Source organism: Chrysemys picta, chromosome 2 (assembly GCF_011386835.1).
Source record: "Chrysemys picta bellii isolate R12L10 chromosome 2, ASM1138683v2, whole genome shotgun sequence".
Taxonomy (NCBI): domain Eukaryota; kingdom Metazoa; phylum Chordata; order Testudines; family Emydidae; genus Chrysemys; species Chrysemys picta.
The window spans coordinates 158,524,172-158,546,048 of NC_088792.1; the positions used below are offsets into that span (position 1 = coordinate 158,524,172).

At 43.0% G+C, this 21,877-nt stretch overlaps 1 protein-coding gene across 8 annotated transcripts in view; it reads right to left on the reverse strand.

Moving 5' to 3' along the window:
* PPP3CC (protein phosphatase 3 catalytic subunit gamma) overlaps window positions 1-21,384 on the reverse strand; it is a 52,837-nt gene extending 31,453 nt beyond the window's left edge. For 7 of the 8 annotated variants that reach the window (XM_065584562.1, XM_005285122.5, XM_005285121.5 and 4 more), the window contains exons 1-3: window positions 21,152-21,340; window positions 2,556-2,753; window positions 2,134-2,258 (exon numbers count right to left, since the gene is read on the reverse strand). In XM_065584562.1, the coding sequence (XP_065440634.1) occupies window positions 2,134-2,258; window positions 2,556-2,753; window positions 21,152-21,203 (375 nt within the window). In that variant the 5' untranslated portion in view covers window positions 21,204-21,340. Of the gene's footprint in view, window positions 1-2,133; window positions 2,259-2,555; window positions 2,754-21,151 lie in introns of all 8 variants that reach the window. The other variant, XM_008168658.4, reaches the window with a different exon arrangement.
* Between the last annotated feature and the right edge of the window lie 493 nt (window positions 21,385-21,877).

Consider the following 21,877-nt stretch of genomic DNA (forward strand, 5'->3'; position numbering starts at 1 on the left):
AAGATTTTCTCAGCTCAATCCTCTCCCCAGCAAGACTACTCAGTGATCCATTTTCCTGCCTGCTGCACACACTTCTTCCTAGTTCTGACGCTTTCCCATTTTTAGTCCAAATTGCACCCACCATCATAGTACTTAAGCGCTTACTCCTTAATCTTCCTCCCACATGTTAGACAACTTAGCCTATCTGTGATATGATCCAAGGATCAAAGGCTGAGGGATGGGAAGCCACCTCCCTGTCCACGTTCTGTAGAGCGCACGCTGTTGTGTATGCACAACTTTACTTCTCACCTACCAACTTTAACACCACAAAATAAATATTCCTCAGATCACTGAAGGATTAAGTTGGCATTCGACAATATCTCTGGCAGGTAAATACATTTAAACACACAACACTGGAGTATGCACAAACCAAACTGTTTAACTAGGAATAGCATGAAACTCCTGTCGTTCCTTCTCCCTTCCAGAAATAATACACAAAGGCACCAGTGCCAGCACTACAGAAATCCTATTGGCTGAACATTAGAAATGCAACCTCTCAAGCATCAATGTGTCCACTATCCCAGTAACTGCTCAGTGTCTCATCTTGGCTTAAAGTCAATATGTAGGAGCACAAAAGTATTAGGATGGAAGGAGGCCAGGCATCTGCCAAAACACAATCTGTCAGTGGTACCCCACTAAATACTCCGGTAGTAAATATCCTTCAAAGAACTATTTACACTAAATACCGGTATTGCTGCCTTTGGTAGTCCCGCACTTGTATTTTAACTGATCTCTGCAAACAGAAATTCTGCTTGAGTTCCAATAGGTCAAGTCTTCATTACCTTTGTTCTCATATCTGACATTAACTGAAATTGCTATGCAGCATCTTATTCCATTGCCTTTAGAAGCAAGACCCACAAGCCCTGACATCATTAGTTTGGCCATCTTATGCCCTCTGATAGTCTCAAATGTCACTTGTTTTGCTGCATCTGTACCTAGAATAAGCATTCCTCTAACAGTCAACTCCACTTTCATGCAAACTGAGATAGCATCTGCAGCATTTACTAGCAACTCTTCCACATGGAGACAAGTCCCAACCACCTCCTGACACGAGTACTATGTGCTTGTTCAGTTACCAGGAACTGTTCAGAGAGCTAGTAGATAACTGTTACTGATCTAAGTCAATTAATCTGTCCTTTAAGACCAACAGTTCTCAACTTTGCCTAGCTGCAATACCATATGATCAGTGAACGGAGTCACAAAGCCACAAAATCCTGGTGTGATGACTGACATTACACTGACAAAGCATGTAGCTACAAGATAGTTATGTATGTAGTCAGAGGACACTGCACTGTGATTACTGTGTGGCTCATTTGGGCCAATGTTCTGGGTGAAATTCCACCCTTTAACTCCAGCCTTCTACATTCATGCAACACTAAATACTTCAGGGGCCAATGGGTAGATATTATCTCTTCTTCCTCTGCTAGGAAACTCACTGCTCCCTTGTGTGTTATGGGCAATATGAGGAGTGCTCCTGTGATCAACCCTCCCTCTTGCTCTGCTCACAATTAGACCAACAGCCACATGCGAAATTAAAACTACAGACTCAGAATCAAGAGTTTAGACCAGGGATTGGCAACCTTTGGAAAGTACCCTGGCGGGCCAATCGCGGCTCCCACTGGCTGCGGTTCACCGCTCCAGGCCAATGGGGGCGGCAGGAAGCGGCACAGGCCGAGGGATGTGCTGGCTGCTGCTTCCCGCCGCCCCCATTAGCCTGGAGCAGCGAACCGCGGCTCACCCAAACCTGCGGAAGCGGCAGGTAAACAAACCGGCCCAGCCAACCAGGGTGCTTACCCAGGCGAGCCGCATGCCAAAAGTTGCCAATCTCTGGTTTAGACATTAGCCCTGCCACAGTTGTTTTCCTGTCTCTACATATTGAGGGCACAACTTTCAACTTGCCTCAAAAATAATGTCCCATTGGTTAATAAAACTTTTCTAACAAATCACACTGCAAGTAGATGACCTATAAGCAACGTGCCTTCCTCATATGCAGAAGCATACTAGAACTTAAAAATGGTGCAAGAGAAATATTTGTTAAGCTTAGAGTTCAGTCTTTAACATGGTAATCCACAAAGGCACAGGTTTATTTGTCACCTCTATACTGAAGTAGCCTCTGTCCACATAGTCTCCCAGGAAGAGGTAGCGGGTGTTATTGGGTGATCCTCCAACTTCAAACAACTTCATCAGGTCAAAGAACTGCCCATGAATGTCACCACACACTAAGGGAGGAAGGACAGCAAAAAAAGGGAATTACATTCTAAGAAGAGGAAGGTCATGGCAGCAACAGGGAGCATGGCTTCACTTTGATCTAAGCTACTGTGGCATTATATACAGCTTCTGTGAAAACTATCTATGCTACCAAAATGCTCCATCTTCTGGGATGGAAAGCAATTTTAAAACCCCACTGCCTGAACAATGATGGAAAGAACACGCAGCAGCAGATCTGCTATTTTTGGCAGCTTGCGATTCTAGATAGCCCTTATACGTGATGTCAGCTTCAGAAAGCTCTCTCTGACCTGTGATTGGAGCCTCTACTTCAATCATGGTCTTCTCATGCCTCAGAATGGCAGCCCCATCATTGATTATCTTCAATGCTGCATCCTCTTCTAGCCGCCCTTCCTTCACCAAGTGGCTTTTCAAGACATCAAGCCTGGGCTTTCCATCCTCAAACACTTCCTTCAATGTGAGCCGCTGCGTGGGGGGAAATGGGACAGCTAGAAAACAGAAGAAAAGACATTAGCAATGTGTCTCTTTAAAGGGACTCATACTCACATTTCAGCATTAGACTTCTGTCCAGCACTCAGACATGAACAGTCACAAGCATCTGTTTCAATACACATTTGTCTTCTCAAATGCAACAATATCAAAGTTATGCTTCCAACCCAGTTAACAGACAGCCTCACATTAAAAATCACCATATACAGCCATGCAAAATGTTATCTGCATACCTGGGGCGGGTAACAGGGGTGCAAAACTACAGTTGATGTGGGAACTAAAGTGCTTCCTGACTTCAGTGAGGGAAACCACTACCATAACACTGTTTTAGAAGGGATAGGTTATGGGTGCAAATATTGTATACCAGCAGAATAACTAGCCAAACATACTTTTTTGTAGAGAACAGAAATCAAGTGTTGGTTATCTGGAGCTTAGGAGACGAGCATTAGTGCTTGCAGCTCAACCTGCATAGTTTATCAGGAAGTTGCTTTCACCTTTACAATAATCTTGCACTTTATTCAGCACATGCACTATTTTAAGTGTGACTCATACAGGCTCAGCTCTGGGTAGCACTTGGCTAGTCATGTTGATACCCTGTATTCATTTATTGTACATATTCTAAGGCACCCATCACTTCAGTATCTAAGCATACTTTTGAGATACACTGCTTAACTTTCACCGTGTTAAAGAAGGTGACACGTCAAAAGCCACTATACTTTCATGAAAGAGAATTGTGTTATTTGTTAACGGCTTCCAGCAGAAGGGAGGTATTTGAAATTTGGAAGAAAAATCTCTAATGATTTGTTAGAGGTGATCAAATTAAGATTCCTCCCTGCCATCTCTCAGGTCAGGATAAATTAAAAATAAAAAAAAAACAAGTGACCCTTGCACAGTATTTCAAGGATACAGTGTTTCTATTTCTGAAAAATGACCTCCAGAAAGACTGAATGCTGAGGGTGCTCTCGAAACAGCAAGAAAAGGGAGACTAAAAGTAAAATCCTGTCAAGCAGATGTAAAAGCATGTACCCCAACTAAAGGTGGTGCCAACATACAACGTGACTTGCATGTAGCTATTTGCCTCTCTTTTCACAAAGATGTGGTGTAGAGATGATCTTGGGTCCTGAATCCATTTCCTTTTAGAAATATCTTAAATAACCATGTATCTTTTCAACCATCTACCCTTGGCTTTTCTCCTACAGCCCCCATCACTGCAGTATCTAAATGCTCAAGATAAAGCATTACTAGGAAACACTCCACAGGGAACAATTCGGCATTGGGAAGAAGAGGCTAGGGTACAGATATATTAGGAGGAATTCTACTTCGAGGGACACCACTGGGACACTGCACACTACTGTGAGCGTAAATTGACAGGAAAAAAACCCTTAACTGGTCAGGGAAAATTCCTGCAGTGCAGGTACTGTTTATGCAGATCCCTCATCAGCTGTGACATAGGGGATAGGGCCATAGTGCACATCTCTGTGGAGATTGTGGTAGCACTGCTGTCCACAAGCAGTTGGGGACTGCCCCTGGAATCCTGATGGCACAAAAGTGGCTTAAAGACACCTTAGTCACTCCCGCCCCTGGGTGTGCCTGCATGGCTTGCATCTCCAAGTGTCACAGCACACAATCCCAACTTTGACTAGATAAGGTATCAGGTCTTTCCCATCTCCAACTTCAATGTTATGACCATGTACCGGGAAAATGGATTTTCTCTTAACTCTAAACCAGATGCAACACAAAATTATTACTGAAATGCAAATGAAGTTGATGTCCCTAGCAATCACCAATGAAAGACATTCAACATGCCAAACTGTTGAATTTATAAGCATGGTAAGGTTGCTAATCAAACAATACAGTGACTAACAGAAATGTAACTGATCTCTCTTAAGTGCAAATACAGTAGCTCCTTAGGGTTGGTCTCCACTTACGATGAAAGTGGAGACAAGCCTTAAGGAGTGAAGATCCACTAAATTGACCACAAATCGCTCTCCCATTAACTCCGGTACTCCACCGGAACGGGAAGAGTAAGGGGAGTCATCGGGATAGCATCTCCTCTCAACATAGCATAGTGGGGACCCCACAAACTTGAGTTACGCTACTAATGTCACTCAAATTGTGTAGCTTAGATTGACTTCCCCCCATAGTGTAGACCTGCCCTTAGTTTGGAAACCCAGGGGCAGAGAGGAAGACAGCAAGTTTGTACCAGAGGGTATGTCTACACTGCAATTAAAATCCTGTGGCTGGCCTCTGCCAGCTGACTCCAGCTAAGGGGCTGTCTAATTGCAGTGTAGCTGTTCAGGCTGGGGCCAGAGCCTGAGCCCTGGGACCCTTAGCATGAGCCCTGCAAGCCTGAGTCAACTAGCATGGGCCAGCCAAGGGTGTATAATTGCAGTGTAAGCATATCCAGAGTGTCTTAGAAGCTGAACATTATTTTCCAATAATGTGGAATGTAGGACAGAAGGAGAACAAGACTGGATGTAATGAAAGGAGACCCAGTCTGTGACTGGAATAATGTGACAACTTTACTCATTGTCAGAAAGAAACTGCAGGATTTGGCAGCTGGATAGGCTTGGATACAGGGGAAGGAAGGAGAGGGACACCAATGAGTGGAGTACAAATCTGTGTACAGCACCCAGCACACTAGGGCCCCATCCTGATTGGAGCTTTCAGACATTACTGTAACTAATCAATCATATTAAAAGTTAATTCTTGTATGGAACTCAGCATTTGTCCTATCTGTCCTTATGGCAGGCTCACAGAATTTGAGAGTCAAATGATTCATAAGGGGGAAGAAGAAAATTCACGATAAATCAGGAATTATTTTATGTAGCCAATATACCACCTCACTGCTTTCTCAAGTCTTCAAGATGGCCAGTAACTCTAACATCACCCTAAGCTTTTAAAGCTCTTAAGAAAAAGTCAGACCACAGAATTTAGGATAGCATGTTTAATGAAAAAGGTATGTGATCACAGAAGAGGCAGTGCCCATCCACAATTCAGAAACAATCCAGGAAAAACTCCTGGCAAATTCTGCCTTGCCATTTCCCAGTAGTCTTAGTAAGTAGAGTCTTATGCAAGATAAAATGAGGATTATTTGTGCCAATCCATTGATGTGAGCAGCCAAGAACTTTTATGTACTTTTCACTGCTATCTTTATGTGACTGTTAACTCCCAGATGAAATCGAATACAAGTGATCAACTTCTTTTCTGCTCTGCCAATTTGTCCACCACTCTGCAGTGACCCTAGAGGAATGGGTGCTGCATACATACACCAAGGAGGAGAATTTGCGCCAATTACTACTGCATCTCCTACTGTCTATGGGAATATACTCCTCACTTCACTTCCTACAGACCAAGCCAAAACCAGTGTTCTCTGTTTTTTAAGCTAGTACTATAGTAAGGTGCTGGAATAGTAATTAAGCTACTATTTCTGGAGAGGACCAAATATGCCAGAGTCCACAAGGAGGACAGATGAAAAATCCTCCCAACTAGACAGAGGGGTCAAAATTGGAGGCTCCAACAAAAACAAAACCCACCCAATATTATTAAGCAATGATTATGTCTCCTGCACACAGTAAGTGATAAGGATGAGCATTTAAGTAATCAGTGTTGCCAAAGCAAATAATCCTGTTAGCCAGCATAACTTGTATAAAGGCTTTAATCAACTCAGTGCAAGTAATTATCCCATGTACTAATTTTCATCTTTATAGATTATGCCCTCATTTGCACTCAACCCCATTGAAATGGTCAATACGGTAAGAAGGTGCTGTGGAGGAAGTTTCTTTTCAATACTACCTTTAGTTTGCAAAGGGTACAGACTGCTTCATCTAGTGGTTAGATAGAGAGATTGGGAGCTACGAGAGCTGGGCCCAAGTCCTGGCTCTGCCATCATCTCACACCATGGAGCTATACATTTTTCTCTAGGCCTCATCCTCCCTCATCTGTAAAAGGTGTAAATACTTACCTACCTCAGAGGGGAATGAGAAGGATCGTTAGACTGTCAAAGTACTCTGAAGATGAAAAGTACTAAATTGATCTGACACGAGGCTCCCAAGACACTGCCCATAAATACTAAGTTTAAGAAAGTTCAAAGAGGGTGAAAGGTGCACATAACATTGAACTTCTCATGATCATTCACTAAGATCCTCATGCCCACTCCTTTTGTTTACTGTCATGCCCTGTGTCAAATCTAATTTAGACTACAAAATCCTTGCGGCAGGGGCTTACGATTTTGCAAAGCACCATACACACCCAGTATAATGAGTAATATATTAGAATTCCTGGTTAGCAAAACAGCACACATTTTATACCACGTGCCATGCAATGACAAAGGGACACAAGCGCACGTGAACTTTGAGATGTAAACATCCATGATCTAAAATGGATTAAGGGGTTAGTCGTGTTTCAAGGACTAGTCAAGTCGTGTTTCAGTAAAAGAAAGAGGATGGCAATATCCTTGCCAAACTGCAGTGCAAGAATGGATGTTTGGTGAAATTAACATGCTCTATATTTACAAATCCAGGTGTACACACGAACTGTAGGTATTCTTAGCCTGCAAACTAAGAGGCTGAATATGGCAAAAGGCTATTTACAGAATGACAACCTGACAAAAAGCCACTTCGCTGAAACACTGCAAAACCAGATATCAGGCAGCTCAAGTGTGGAACCAACTCACCTACAAAAAAGTCACTCTGCCACTGCCAAATCTCCATACTCCTTTATGTAGAAGGCCTGCTCTTTTTCTACATTACAGCTTAAAATGTTCATAATACTGTTACAGCTGCACTAATGCTACACATCTATTAAACACGGTAATAGTCTTCTCGAGCATAGACTGGGTTAGGCAATGCAATCTGTAGCATAGTGTTATAACACTGTGGTTAATGTGTTCATAAAAAAATGCTTATCACTGGTCAAAGAAATCATGCTAGTAACAAACGTTAAACAAGATCAGAATTAAGTAATCCACACCTTCAAAAAGAACAGATCCATGCTATGAAAATGGAAACACAAAATCTCTCATATTACCATTACTTGGACAATTGTACAAAATAACCAATACTCATTACTGAAAAAGGAATAAGAAGTATTTGCCTAAAATAACGATTGGTACAGACTAATTTGTTCCCAAGCCCTCCATTAATGGTTCTGATGGACAGAACCAGACAGAGAAGACAGATTTTACATTTCAAACCATCCAAGTCTTCCAGCCAAAAACAGCAGCTCAGGATTAAAATGACAGTATTGCTCAGCAGTGAACATCAGAGAAATAATGCTGCAAGTCATGAACCCAATATGGAAGCATACCTGAAAAGTCATTCACTGCAATGGGCTCCTTTCTCCTGTCTGCTTCTAGTCAGATGGGTGGAGGAATTACAGCTGGTTAGTTCAACAGATGGCTAAAAGCCTCCTCTGGGGGGGAAAAGGCATTTCAAGCATTCTGAAAGAACAGCTAACACAGTTCTGACTAGAACTGTACCCTTTCAGATAGGGTTTCATCTTGGTACAAGTCACAGTGGATTTTGGCTAGACTGTCATTTTCTACACTCAGACAAAGGTTAGCTTGAAAGAGTCTCCTTTAGAACAACTTAAATAGATTTAGGTACTAACAGCTTCCAAATATTTCACGCTTTCCACCACTTTGCAACTAGTCATCTAAAAAGTTTGACAATCAGCTAACAGTCTGACAATTCATAACAGATGTCCACCTGTCACAGCAGAGGTCTAATTATTGCCAAGATCAGACCCAGATGCCCAAGGTAGGAACATTCACAATAAAAATACTGCACTGGATTCAGTTCTGTAAAACCTTTTAAAGGGTTACAAGAAACTCTCTCCTGTGTTAAATTATGAATAGCATGAATGTCAGGTCTCTGGCATTTTCTATTACAAAATATAGCAATGCTATATTTCCTGAGATCTCTTTTTGTCCACTTGTAACCTAACATTCTTCTACTCAACAGAGCTGATTGCATATTTTTAGGGTTCAAACAGACTATTGCTTCACAGGTTTCAGAGTAGCAGCCGTGTTAGTCTGTATCCGCAAAAAGAACAGAAGTACTTGTGGCACCTTAGAGACTAACAAATTGATTAGAGCATAAGCTTTCGTGGGCTATAAGGTGCCACAAGTACTCCTGTTCTTTTTATTGCTTCATAGTCAATTGGCTCAAGCTGAACAAATCCACCTGGTTCAGTGATGAAAGGTAACAAGTGTGCCATTCTGTGTTCACAGAAGGCTAAAGTTTCAGCAATGCGCAAAGCTGTAACAGTAATTAACAGGGAACAAATACTTGGATCACAAGCAATGGATGACATCTTTATACAGCCACAGCAATAGTCTAGTCAATCTGTTTCACTATTTCTCTTTATACCATGGCACCATAACAAGATCTTCCTACAGCCTGTGTTACGCTGCAAACTTCCATCACCACACACATGCATAACTTACTAATTTATCCTTCTATAACACCTTTCATCCCAAGGCCTTAGACCATTTTAGAAACAGTTCAAACCAAGTACATAGCAGAGAGATAGGAAATGAACAGACATAGTGAATACTGCATCCAAGTTAAATTGCAAAGGGAATGATAGGTAGGCAGCATGTAATGCCTCCAGATGGAATTTGGGCAGAACTCGTGGGTTGACATCTCTAAGACACATGAAAAGAGGACTATGGAATTTTTAACAAGCCATCAGTACCTCAGTTTTTATACCCCAGCTAACAGCAGCTCCAGCAGTTCCTAGGTGCTAGAATACAAATAAATAATATATTGTCCTTAGCAATATGCTGGGGCATTGGGTCTATACTGACTCAGAAGGAGAATACCACATATTAAATCTTCAACACAAGCTTCCCGCAGCCAGGGCCGCCGAGAGTGGGTTTGGGCCCCGGTGAAAAAAAAATTTTGGGCCCCCCAGTAAGGGCAGACCGGCTAAACAGGGCTGACGAGAATGGGGGGGAAGCCGGGCCCCGGTAATTTGTTTCGGCTTCCCCTCCCCTCTCGTCAGCCCTGCCCGCAGCACCTAGGACCAATCCAACCCTGTTTCACCTGCGAGATCTGACAGAACCACCATGCATAGCTTAAAGGTGGAAATTTGGGGGGTGGGGGGAAAATCACATTTAAAACTAGAGGCTGTAAAGTGGAAGAGACCTAGCATGAAGTTTTCTTTACAACCAGAGCTGTAAACATTAATGGCAGGCAGAGGCTTGCCATAATATTAAAAAAAAAAAAAAAAAAAACTATTCCTGTAATATGGATAATTGCTATAGGTGTACAATCTAAACAGGAAACCAAGTTAGGTTTCTTAAGTTTTCCCCAGACTGATACCACAAATAGGTTGAACCCCGTCTGACCCTTAACATTTAAGTAAATTCATCACATTCAAATCTGCTGTTAGTTCCCCAATATATTTATAGCTAGAGTTTTCTTCTTGAAATGATCATCTGCACAAATCTCTGGTCACACAACCCCAGGAGCTCTTCATTCCTAGAGCCCCATTTTGAGCTATGTGATGTTCCCTCGCACTAAGCTGAAGTTAAGCGTCTGCAGGAATAGATCTGTGTTTCATCCTAACTTTCTGAAGCATGGACCAGCCCAGACAAATAATCTTTGCCATTATTCAGTTTAAAGCAACTCTGGCACAAGTAGGGATATTGATGTGCCTCAGCAGAATTACCACTTCAGCTAAATAAGCACCATGGAAACTAAATAATCACAACATGAAGCAAAGAACAGCTACTCTAACCTGTTACCCACCCCAGAATATAACTTACTCCATTAATGTTTGATCCTATTAATCCAAACTCAATTCATGCCTTGCTTGGGCAGGCCACTTAATAAAATGAGAATCTACCTCGCAGGACTGTCACATCACTATGTAAATGCTTATTATTACACCACTTTATTGCTCTTTGTTCCTCTGTAACCCCCTAAACTTTTGCAGATTCTCGTATCTCCCCTGTAGATTGTAATTTTCCTTTTTTGGTATGAATATGGTGCCTGAATTTCAGAACATCCACAAATCCAGCTGAAGTGGACAAGAGCTACAAATTCTCAACACCTTGAAAGTCAGGCCAATCGTCATCATGTGGGTATTTACTGTTGCAGACAGCCAAAGGTGACATGACAGTCCCTGGATTCACTTTCAATGTCCCTATTAACGATGATATGCTGAATTTCAGAATCTGGATATCTTACCCTCCTTCCCTGTTTTTACAGCATACTCCATTTTTTTTAAATGAATAGTGACTACCCCAAATAAATTAGGAGTGTTTAAGCACCTGATTTCCTAGGGGTGATTTTAGGGCTCACCAGAAATTTTGATCCAATATGAAACTGGTCTAAGTCAGCTATATCTTCTGAATGAAAATTAATCCTTTCTATGGAACAGATTCAGAAAGCTTACCCTACCCTTCATACTGAACCAGATCATTTCTGAAATTAGGATAATGCCTATAATAAATCCTAAACAATCTACACAATATTTAAAAAAATCATTCATACTAAAGTTGAACAATTTTTTCCATGGGGAAAGAGGGAAACACAGTAAGTTATCACAATACTAGATTCAAGTCTCACAGATATACCATTGAACTGAAATGCTCCCTTTAGAAATCAGAACCTGAAGTCTCACCACTACATCGCTTATCAACTGCATTCCAGTAAGGGAGCAAGGCTCAACCTCTGAGGCCAAGTTCGCCTTTCTGTTCCAACAGCGTAACAGAATTTGGCCCTCAATGTCTATTTATAAGCCACATGCATCTAATTCCAATAATCAAGTTACACTTTCATGTTTCAAAATGCAAATAAACATAATATGTGCGCGCCAAGAGTGTAATCACTTTTAAAGCTCCTTTTGAAAGTGCACCTCACAGCCTTTCCCACCCTGTGGAGGGACCTACTGGTAAATACAAGGAGGTTAGAAAATAAAAGCCAACTAAATCTGAGTCCGCAAGAACAGTTTGGAAGCAATATACAACACAGCCTAACCTTCCAGCTACTGCTCCGAGGCCAGGTCTACAACTAGAAACTTCTGCTGGCACATGATTGTCGGTTGGGGTGAGATTCCTCCCCCACCCCCCCAACTACATTTTTATTTTGGCAAATGCCCTCAAGCAGATGCAATTAAGTGCTTTAGCCAAGACAAACTGCATCTACACTGGGGGCGTTTGTTGGTATAGCTATGCTGGGAAAACTTTTACAATGCACACTAAGTCTAAGACAGTGCAGAACTCTCTGTTTAATGGAATTTGTTATAAGACTCTCCGCAAGCACAGGAGGGCATGCTACTCCCTTTTTCTATGGTTTCACAAGAGTGCCGTGAGATTTGAAATAGGAGTACTAATTAAAACAGAGGCAACTTAAGACTGCCGCTATGCATCAGCCACCCAACTCATAGCAAGAAGAGCAGTTACAAAACTTTCATTATGTAAATTAATTCTTCATGCATGGATTCATTTCCTGCCAATGGGATTTCCCAGCAAACCAAGCTGAACATCTCGGCTGCAGCTGAGACCCAAATTCATGACACGTGTCTTCTGGGAAGCCCAGTAGTGCTAGCCTTCTACTGCAGAAGCCCTATTTTACTTCAGTTTCTGCAAGACAGTTACGAAAATTTATCCACTGGTACACTAAATCTATTTGCCCACCTTTCCCATTGATGATTAAGACACCAATATTCTACTTGCCTGGGAAAGCTGAATTTAGTTTTGAAGTGTCTGCACTGCTATGCAATGGTTCCAGCTCCTAATGAGCCAAAGCTGAGTGACTGATCTGCCGTCTTTGGGCTGTCTTGGATTTTAAGCTTGTTGGGGCAGGGACCATGACTTACGCTGATGGCTCAGTAACATAAGGAGCCTGAACTGCAATCTCATATTGCTAGCTGCCATAGAGAAAGGAGAGCAGATAAGCCCTGAAAACTGGCCTGAAAAATCTTTGAGACACTGAAGCTCTACAGACTTTTCAGCAGTTAAAAATACACATATTACTATGAAACAATCACTCAACAGCATGCCACCCAGCATCAGATCTGTCATCTTCCTTTCATCAGCTCTATCAGATTGGATGATTTCCTCAGCTGACTTGAGAGGGTCATCACTAAGCTTGAAAAAAAAAAAAAAGCATGAGGTCCACAGCAAACAGCTGCAGCTACTTAAAAAAGTGAGCTAACCAAAGGAGACGAGAGGGGATTCCTAGATGTCAGCAGACAGGGAAATTCGCCACCTGTTTTCACAAGGTTAGCAAGCTGACAGCTAGTCCACTAATAGATCATTAATACAAAAACAGTAGGGTCTTTGTGTCAAAGACAAATTCCCCACCTGCTGGTAAATGTAAATCTGACGCTACCAGCGGCGTGCGGGGGGGAGGCTGAGAGGTTGGCTCTAGTTTTAAACCTACTTTAAGTGAACATGATTTTGCACATAGTGTACTTTTAAGATCAGACTCAAGCCAGCTTTGTAGGCATAAGCTGACCTGTTCCATATGGGAAACCTAAACAAAGTAACGTCCACAAACACTTTCATCGGATTCCACCGCCAACTGTGACACAGGCATGCAGAGCCCAGCCAGCAGACCTTTGACCAAAGTGTTGCATTATACTGAGCAAGAGACAATCACTACCAGTAGAAAAGATTTCAATTACTTGCATTATCAACTACAAAAAAGTTACCAAGTCACACGGTATAATCGTGGATGCCTCAATTTCTCTTCCTTCCAATACTCACCATATGGCTGAATACTTCAATGTAAGCTCTGTTTACACTGGGATCAGTTCTGGTTACAGAGTCTAAATCACTGTCCAGTGTCTTTACTCCACTGCTCCCGGTCATCTGCACCCAGGCAATGTCTTGTAATCACTGATAGCTTGTAAGAAAGATGTTGCAATATACAGTATTATAAAACCTAACCCTCCAGTCCCAAAGAGCCTATATTAGAGCTCTATGGGAGCAGTTCACCTGCAAGCAGCGTACAAAGCTAAGGAGGAGCAAACCCCTTTATAAGATCACCTAAATTCAATCACCACTTTAAGAGGAGTTATGTTACAATGGGGTGGAATATCAAAAGATTCTTATACAAGTCTGTAAGAAAATCACAGGCTGTGATTTTGTTGCAGAAACAGAAACTTTTAACATATATCACATCTGCTTGTAGTTTCCACAAATTTGAGTAGCACCGCGATCACATGCACCAGGTCGCAATGCTGCTCACTCAAATTTGGTCTGGCCAGCTCTCCATCATGCCATCCACTCACAGGGATGCAGCGTCAGTCACTCAGAGTTGGCCCAGCTGCCCCCCTATCAGGACCGGGGGAGGGAGAAGAGATCAGGCCAACTGAGTGAATGGCACTGCAACCTGGCACACTCACATTTGGCCCTGCACCAAAGCCACAGCTTTAACAAACCGTGGCAACAACTTTTGAACCAAAAAAATCATGACTTTCTTACAGCCTTATTCATAAATAACTTATAAAACCTGGTAAGCGCCATAAAATTAATCCTACAGGTGTGAACATAGGTAAAAAGTTAAATCACATTACAGTAATCATACAAAGAAACCTACAACCATCACCAGAAAGAAAATTCTTCTGCATATCTTTATTATAGGCCATGCTCTAGGAAATCTTCAGGTTACAAATTTGAACACTGCAATTTTATAAGATGAATTATCTTGCTATTCATTTTAAAGCCATTTTATGCCTGATCACCATCCCTCGCCTGCTTATGAAATCGAAAGCCTTCTGTAGCTAGCTATGGGAGCCAACACTGCATATTCTATCTCACCTGGTCCTGCTCAGCTTGGGGTGGGGGCAGAGGAAGTGGTTCAAAATTTAAGTGTCAGAAACCATCACCATTGCTCTTGCAAAAGCCAGAAGGCATTTACCTCTACCCCCACCCCCCAAAAAATCAACAGTGAAGAGCTGGATTTAGATTTCTGGATCTCATATAAATAAAACCTAGGAGTCTCACATAAGTAACATACCCAGGCTCCCAGCTGGAAGAGGTCATATTACTCAATACACTCACATCCACCTCTGCTACTAATAGGAACATAGCAAGAACCTATTATAGCTTCATAGCTGGAGATGCTGCTGCTAGAGAAGCCAGTGAGACTTCCTCTTCAGAGATTGGAGGTTTGAAGTCAGGAGTGCAGTCCAGACAGCACAACACTACCACCCTCTGCAAATTAAGTCTTTAAAAAGAGCAGAACAGGATTTCATTCTCCTATCCCTCCTGGGGCCTGCCACATCAATGTGGACTTTCTTCATGCATCCCATTTTTAACCCCCATCTTCCCAACTCTGTTTTTCATCCTGTCAGCCCATCTGCCTTCTAGACAGAGACTGTGGAGCCCACCAATACCATCAAACAGAAATCATTCTGTTCTCCATAAGCTTTCATTGTACTCCTGACCCAGGACTCCAAACCAGCTCAGTACTGCAGGCCAAGAGACCAGTCTTGAAGAAGGGCTTTACAGCTGAGTTTTATATATTAACACTGCTGCTTTCACATAGCCCGCTCCCTTGCTTCAAACTGCTTAATAATGTCTAAACCCATTAACACACTGTACAGCTAGTAAACATACCCGGCATTGCAAGGCAATCTGTACAGAAGCGTAAGGGACTGAACAGGAGATGCCTGAAAACCAATAAAGAGTCGTCAGAGATAAACTCAGACAATTACTGGTCTACAAGCTAATATCTTGAGATTAATGTGTGGCTCTACCTCCACTGGGACTCCAGGATTTACCTAAATAGCTCTGTTCATCACAAACAGGCCAGCCTTCATTACTATTTTAAGCAGGCACCCTGCCCTACTTCCTACAGACTCAATTCCTAAGGAAGCAGCCTTCCTTCATTTTCTAACCATAAAACCAGCTAAACACTGAAAATTATATTACAGCTAGAAGTGGTAGATTCAAGTCATGTCTCTCTTTTTTTATTAAATGAAAAATGCTAAGCATTTTCATTTCATCAAGATACCTGGCTGATTTGAACTCATTTGTTCTGACTGCTAGAGAACTGGGCTTCTGAGCAGCAGGTACAGACCTTAATATGAAGAACGGAGTTAACTTTTCACAGAAGAATATCCAGATAGGAGGAATAGAGAAAAATCACATTATATACAGACGATTCACAAATTAACAGCAACTCTTGTCGTTTACACATGGGATTCTCCCCCTCCTTTCCATGTTGTTCCACCATTCCGACACTCCATATGTGGTTCTCCAAATAAATACAAATGCACCCCAGTCTTTTATATTTTCACAAAGCCTCATCAATGATTTCTAATGATTTTATATCTTTGCTACCATATTTTAGTCTTTGGTAGCAGCACAGACACCTCTGTTAAAATGCAGATAAATCAGAGAACAGCATAATGACAAGAGAGAGCAGTCATATTTTTAGCTACCAAGACCTGGTTTAGCGCACTTGCTCCAGCCAGGTCCATATTATAAAGGTTGCTAGACACATGAACTGGTGGTGCCACTGCTAATATACAGGACTGGGCAGGAGACATTTAATACCAGATGCACATTATAGTTTAATCTTCCACTCTCCCATAAGGTATTAGTCAGAGTGCCATGGTCTGCAATGCATTTGATTTCTGTTGCATGTTTGGATGTATCATCACATGATCTGACAGCATTAGCATGAATTCTGCAGCAGACAATCCAAGCCCAGGCTGCAAGCTGTCCCTTTTCAAACCACATCAAATTAAGACCACCTGAGCTAAGAAGAGTCTGTGGGGCATAAAAGATCAGTTAATAATTAAGGAATATTCAGCGAGATCTCCAGATTTCTATAGCCCTTAATGGTATAGCCATGTCTATGCTCAAGATCTTGAGCCTTGTCCAGATGAGTACTTGCGCTGTGACACCATCTGGCTTTTAAGGATCCCACTGAGGTGTCTTAAGTCAGCTGGCATTGGCACTTTTAGCGTGGTGCTCCCAAGGTTTGAGAAAGCTCCCCTTGTCCCCCAAACAAGTTCGCACCCTTTGCCCCTACTTTTAACCACTACCTATAGCTCTTCCCCCCCCACCAAGTGTTTCATAAATTAATTCTCAGTCATTATTACAACATTAGACAAGATAAACTAAGTTTATATCTCACAAAAGAGAACATTGAATATTAGGGTAGCTATTATGAAGAACCTCAAACATGTATTTCTTTCTTTTAATAAAGATTTCCCTCATATTAAGGCCCATCTCTATGCCTCCTTATAAGATTCCCATTCCCAGTGTATGCAGTTTTAGGCTAGTATTTGTTTGATATTTTTATCCATGTATTGTGTTATGAAATAGCTGTACAGCATCTGTGAGTACCTCAGATGGGGGAGAAATATATTCAACTTCAAAATAAGAATACTCTATGTTAACAAGGTATATAATTTAAAACCACAACTTTTTATGAAGTGCAAGGTCTCAGAACAGTTTTGACTTAGCAAGGTAAAGCAGCAAATTTTCTAGCTCCATCCTGATTTGCCTTGCCACAATCTGAAGGAACCCCTTCAAAGCCACAGAAAAGCAGAATATACCAAATTAGCATCAACACTACAGCTCTCACTCAGTGGTAAAGCTCTCATTGAAGTCATTGGGAGTTTTGCCTGAATATGGACTGCATAATCAGACCCCTATACTGCCCTATACTAAGAGTTGCTCATGCCACAAATGATATATAGAACATGGCATGCACAAAGAGAGCGAGATGAGCCATCTTTTGTGCATTTATATTCCATTCAAAAACTATGCCTCATCTGAGCTAAACAAGCATACTGTTAAGGCATCACCTTGACGAGCACACAGTGTCTTCCATTCCCATAAATACTGAAATCTCCAAGTTTTGGCTCTCTCTTATTAGGAGTCCTTCTTTCCTAGACTTGCTATTTACTCTCTTGGCTAACTCCTCAATGGCGTGCTGCCATAGGTCTTGAGATCTAACTCACATTTTAAAAATCCAAACCAAGAACTAGACTCCTGAAACAAGAAAGGAAACAGTTTTATCTTAAGAACTAAACGTTCTTATGATAAACTTGTTGGGTGAATTGTCAGAGCAGCAGGTCAAACACTAGCAAAGAAAAGCTGAGGGCTTTTAAACTCACTCCCTCTTATGCTGTTCCCTTAATACAAATAAGCTGGACATGCAGCTATGAGACTGACAAAGTTTAAGTGTTTGTGAGAGAGAAGCACACTGGGAGTTCTGAAATGTGATAAACTCAATCTTAACCCGAAAAAACAATTTTTGTTTGTGGGAGATGTCTATCAATGTGGTCTCAACCAAAGCAGGAACTGCTAAAATGCTAATCCCAGCATTAGCTATCATTCACTGCATGGCCTTAAGAAAGTCACTTTATTTCTCTGTGCTTCAGTTTCCCCAGCTGTAAAACAGTGAATATGCTTCCTTATTTCATAGAAGTGTTGCAAATTAGTGGCTACCCAGAAGCATTATATAAGTGTTAAGTATTACATTATAAAGCTATTACGCTGATTACTGAGAAACATGAAACGGTAGTTGTAGCCAAAAGAGAAAATGCTAAATTTTAGCAATTCAGTTCCTCATAGTGATCCCAACACACTGACATCACTTCTTCCTGAAAAAAAGTCACCAAGTTAAGATGAGGCTCTTGTTTCTTTGCCTTGATCTGGTCAAGTGTTTAAATAACAATATCAGTTTTCTTTTTTAAAGAATTCTTCATAAAGACAAACATAAATATAGCTCAGTAGTCAGGTTGCTCTCTCCAGTCCACTTGAGTCATCAGGCCATAACTTTTGGTTAAGAAAAAAAAATCAGGATCCCCACCGCAGACAGCTACTCTCACTGTCACCACTACTTTCCAGAGGATTTATTTTACAGCCAAGGGTGATAGTTTATACTTCATGTAGAATAAAATAGAACCTTTACTGTACAACGGACATGTCTGAAGGCCTATTTTTACAAGTTACTTCTTTGTAGATCAATGCCCTATTTACCCAGAGGAGAGGTATACAGCATTATTCCCTGACAACATGCTTCACACCTCTGTCCTGGATGATCCACCAGTAGGTGTGAGAAGGGAAGTCAGTCCCCATGATCCACCCAATTCTTAACCTCACTGCTGAGACTGCTAATAAGGAGACTGTAGAGAAATTTTATTTGCAGTCCCATTTCAGAGGGCTTACAGCTGACTAAAGTATCACATTCCACCATTCTGAAGTTTTATTGCATTTCATAGCCTTTTGATCTATGCCAAGCCTTTTTAGTTAAAAAAAAAAGGCGCAAAACTACACCTATCTTAATAGCTGAGTGATTTTGCTTCAAGTAACATCCTGACAGCTTCCACTGAGACCTACTTCTGGCCATGTCTAAACCATTAACTATGTTTGAAAATTAAGATGTTTGGTTAAAACAGACATCACTTGGTTATATGCCGAGCTGCTTAATAGTGATATCTGATGAACCAGAAATACAAGGGGGCCTAACACAGGATTGAAAAACTGAGCTGTTTTAAAATAATAGCTATAAGTAGACAAACTTGTGGAACTACAATGTTTCCACTTGCTTATGACTGAACATAATTAAGGCTAATGTTTTCACAGCCCTTGGGAAATGTAAGTTCATAAGATAAGCATTATTAAAATATGTAACAGAACAGGAGAGACTTTTTCAATGCAGGAACTGAACAAAATTAGCTCTTATTTCTCTTTAGGTTTAAAATGTAAATACTGTAAACAATGCACCACCTTTTAATAAAAATTCTCCCCTTTTTTTTTTTTTAAAAGATGGATGAAATTCCTCCCCAGGCATCCACAGCCAGTCCAAATAAGGTTCATAGTCTACCTCGGGAATGACATCCATAATCACAGCACTCTATCTATAGGGCAACCTCCTTATGAGACTATCCCCCAGGCTTCACTACATGCTGTCAGCATGCATTTGTGTAGTGAATGATCATACTGTCTCCCTTTAAGCTCCAGTGAATAACTCACTACATGTGTGTGAGCTCCACCTGGCTGAGGACTAATTATCAAAGGCCATTCCCAAACTCTGGCTTTCTAGATATTGCACTGCTGGCTAACCCCCAAAGCTACTCTCTCTATTGAATGTATTCAATCCAGTACATCCACAATGTACACATAATTGTTAATAGGATTTCACAGAAAGGAGTCCAAAGGCTCAGCTACAATGTAAACTAAGATAGTGTTGATATAGAAGACAGCTGAATTGACATTACCCTCTCATTTCTAGCAGCAATATTAAACTAAAATCACAACAAAAGACCGAGTGTTAAACATCTAAGCAACTCACAGGAACCTCAGGGTCCAGGCTGCCACCCTGTTCCACTTTGTCTATGTATCAAGCAGCAGCTATTAACACCTGAACACAACAGGTAAAAATTCATTTGGCCCAGGTTAGAGTAGCAGGTAGAGATGACAGTGTAAGCATCTAAATGGTCAGCAGAGGCTCCATACATGTGAAATTTGACATATTCCTGTCCATATCTCAGTCCTGTAACAGGATGGGTTAAGGGTAGTGTGACTGAATATAACAATTTAAGATGCCCAAGTGAGCAGCCTTTGTAACTGTGCAATTGTATAGTAGTGATGGCTGCTGAGCAAAAATTTAAACAAATACGACGTATAAAATAGATGTTCTCCAATACATGGGCATGAGAGATGGCATTAGATTAATTAGGGCAGCTAAATCTACATTGTACAAGCTTCCAACTAATCCAGGAACTTCTCGATTAACATTTTGCCCTCCTCTCTATTAACCGCTTCCAACATCATCAGCTCTTTTAAAATAGCATCTACTATGGGAGGTGCCCAGCACAGGGCAGTGTGCACCAAGCACAGCATGTCAAAACAGGAAGACTTCAGGAAGACACTCAGGTGCAGGCAAAAAACGAGGTGCATTGCACATCAGGGGTTCGGGAGAGCAAGGGGAAATCTCCACCCTTCTTGGAGCAGAAAGAATATCAGCACTGGCCACTGCTCGGCTCCGTAAGTCTGAATGCCCAGACTGGAAACGGGCAAGTGGGGTCGCCCATGTGCCCGCCCTAAGGGGAAGGGCACAAACCCCAACTCCCTGATCTCTTCCCCCCCCCTTTACCTGTGAAGGAAAGGCAGCTCCCCAGCCTGCACCACTCACCCGCCTGCTCCCTCCAGACAGTGCACCCGCAAGGCCCCCCAGCCCCCGCACGCACACTCGGGGGCCCCCGCCCAAGCGCAGTAACCCCCCCCCTCTAACGGTGCCCAGCCCAACGGCCCCAGCGTCCCCCTCCCCCTACGGGCCCATACAGCGGGAACCCCCAGGCCCCTCCCCTCTGTACTCACAGCGCGGCAGCCCCCCCCACCCGGTCCCCCGCCGCCACAGAACGGGAGGGGCCCCCAGCCCCGCCCCCCGGCAGCGCCCCGGCCCCTCACCCTTCACGATGCGCTCGGTCGTGGGCAGCTTGTTGTGGCCGCGCCCGGTCATGGTGCCGCCTCCCCGCGTCGGCTCCCGGACCGCCCCTCCCCCCGCGGCCTCCCCCGGGGAGCCGGGACTCCGACCGCGGCTGAGCAGGCCCCGCTGACGACGGCGACGGCGGTGCAGGGATCCGGATCCGCTCGGTGTCCGGGCGGCGGCGGCAGCGGCTCCTCCCAAGCTCTTCTTCTCCCCACCCCCTCCCCGAGCCTACGCCGTTAGCGCGCAGGCGCCAACCTGCCTCCGCCTCCCGAGGAGAGCGCGCGCAGGCGCCAACCCCCTCATTTCCTCTCGTGCGCAGGCGCCACCTACCGTCTCTGTTCTTCTCTGCGCGCATGCGCCAACTGGTGTTCCTCGCCCCCACCCCCGCCCGGCCCTTTCCTGGCGCACGCGCACTGCCCCCATCCGCGCTGATGGTCTCCCGCAAGCGCCTTTAGGAACGGGCCTCCTTCGAGGTCACGTGACCAAGCTGCGGGGAACCCTTTCCTTCTCTCCCCCCGACCCCCCCACTTTGAATGAGCAGGGTTGCTAAGAGCTGAGGGTCCGGCCTTGCTTAGGGCCTGCGGCCTAGGGTGGGAGGCAGCCTGAGCCCAGGCACCAGGGCTAGGGGGGAAGCTCAGAGCCTGATTCACCCCCATAGAGCAGAGCTCGTGCCCCCTGCTGGAGGCCCAGGCTTTCACTCCCTG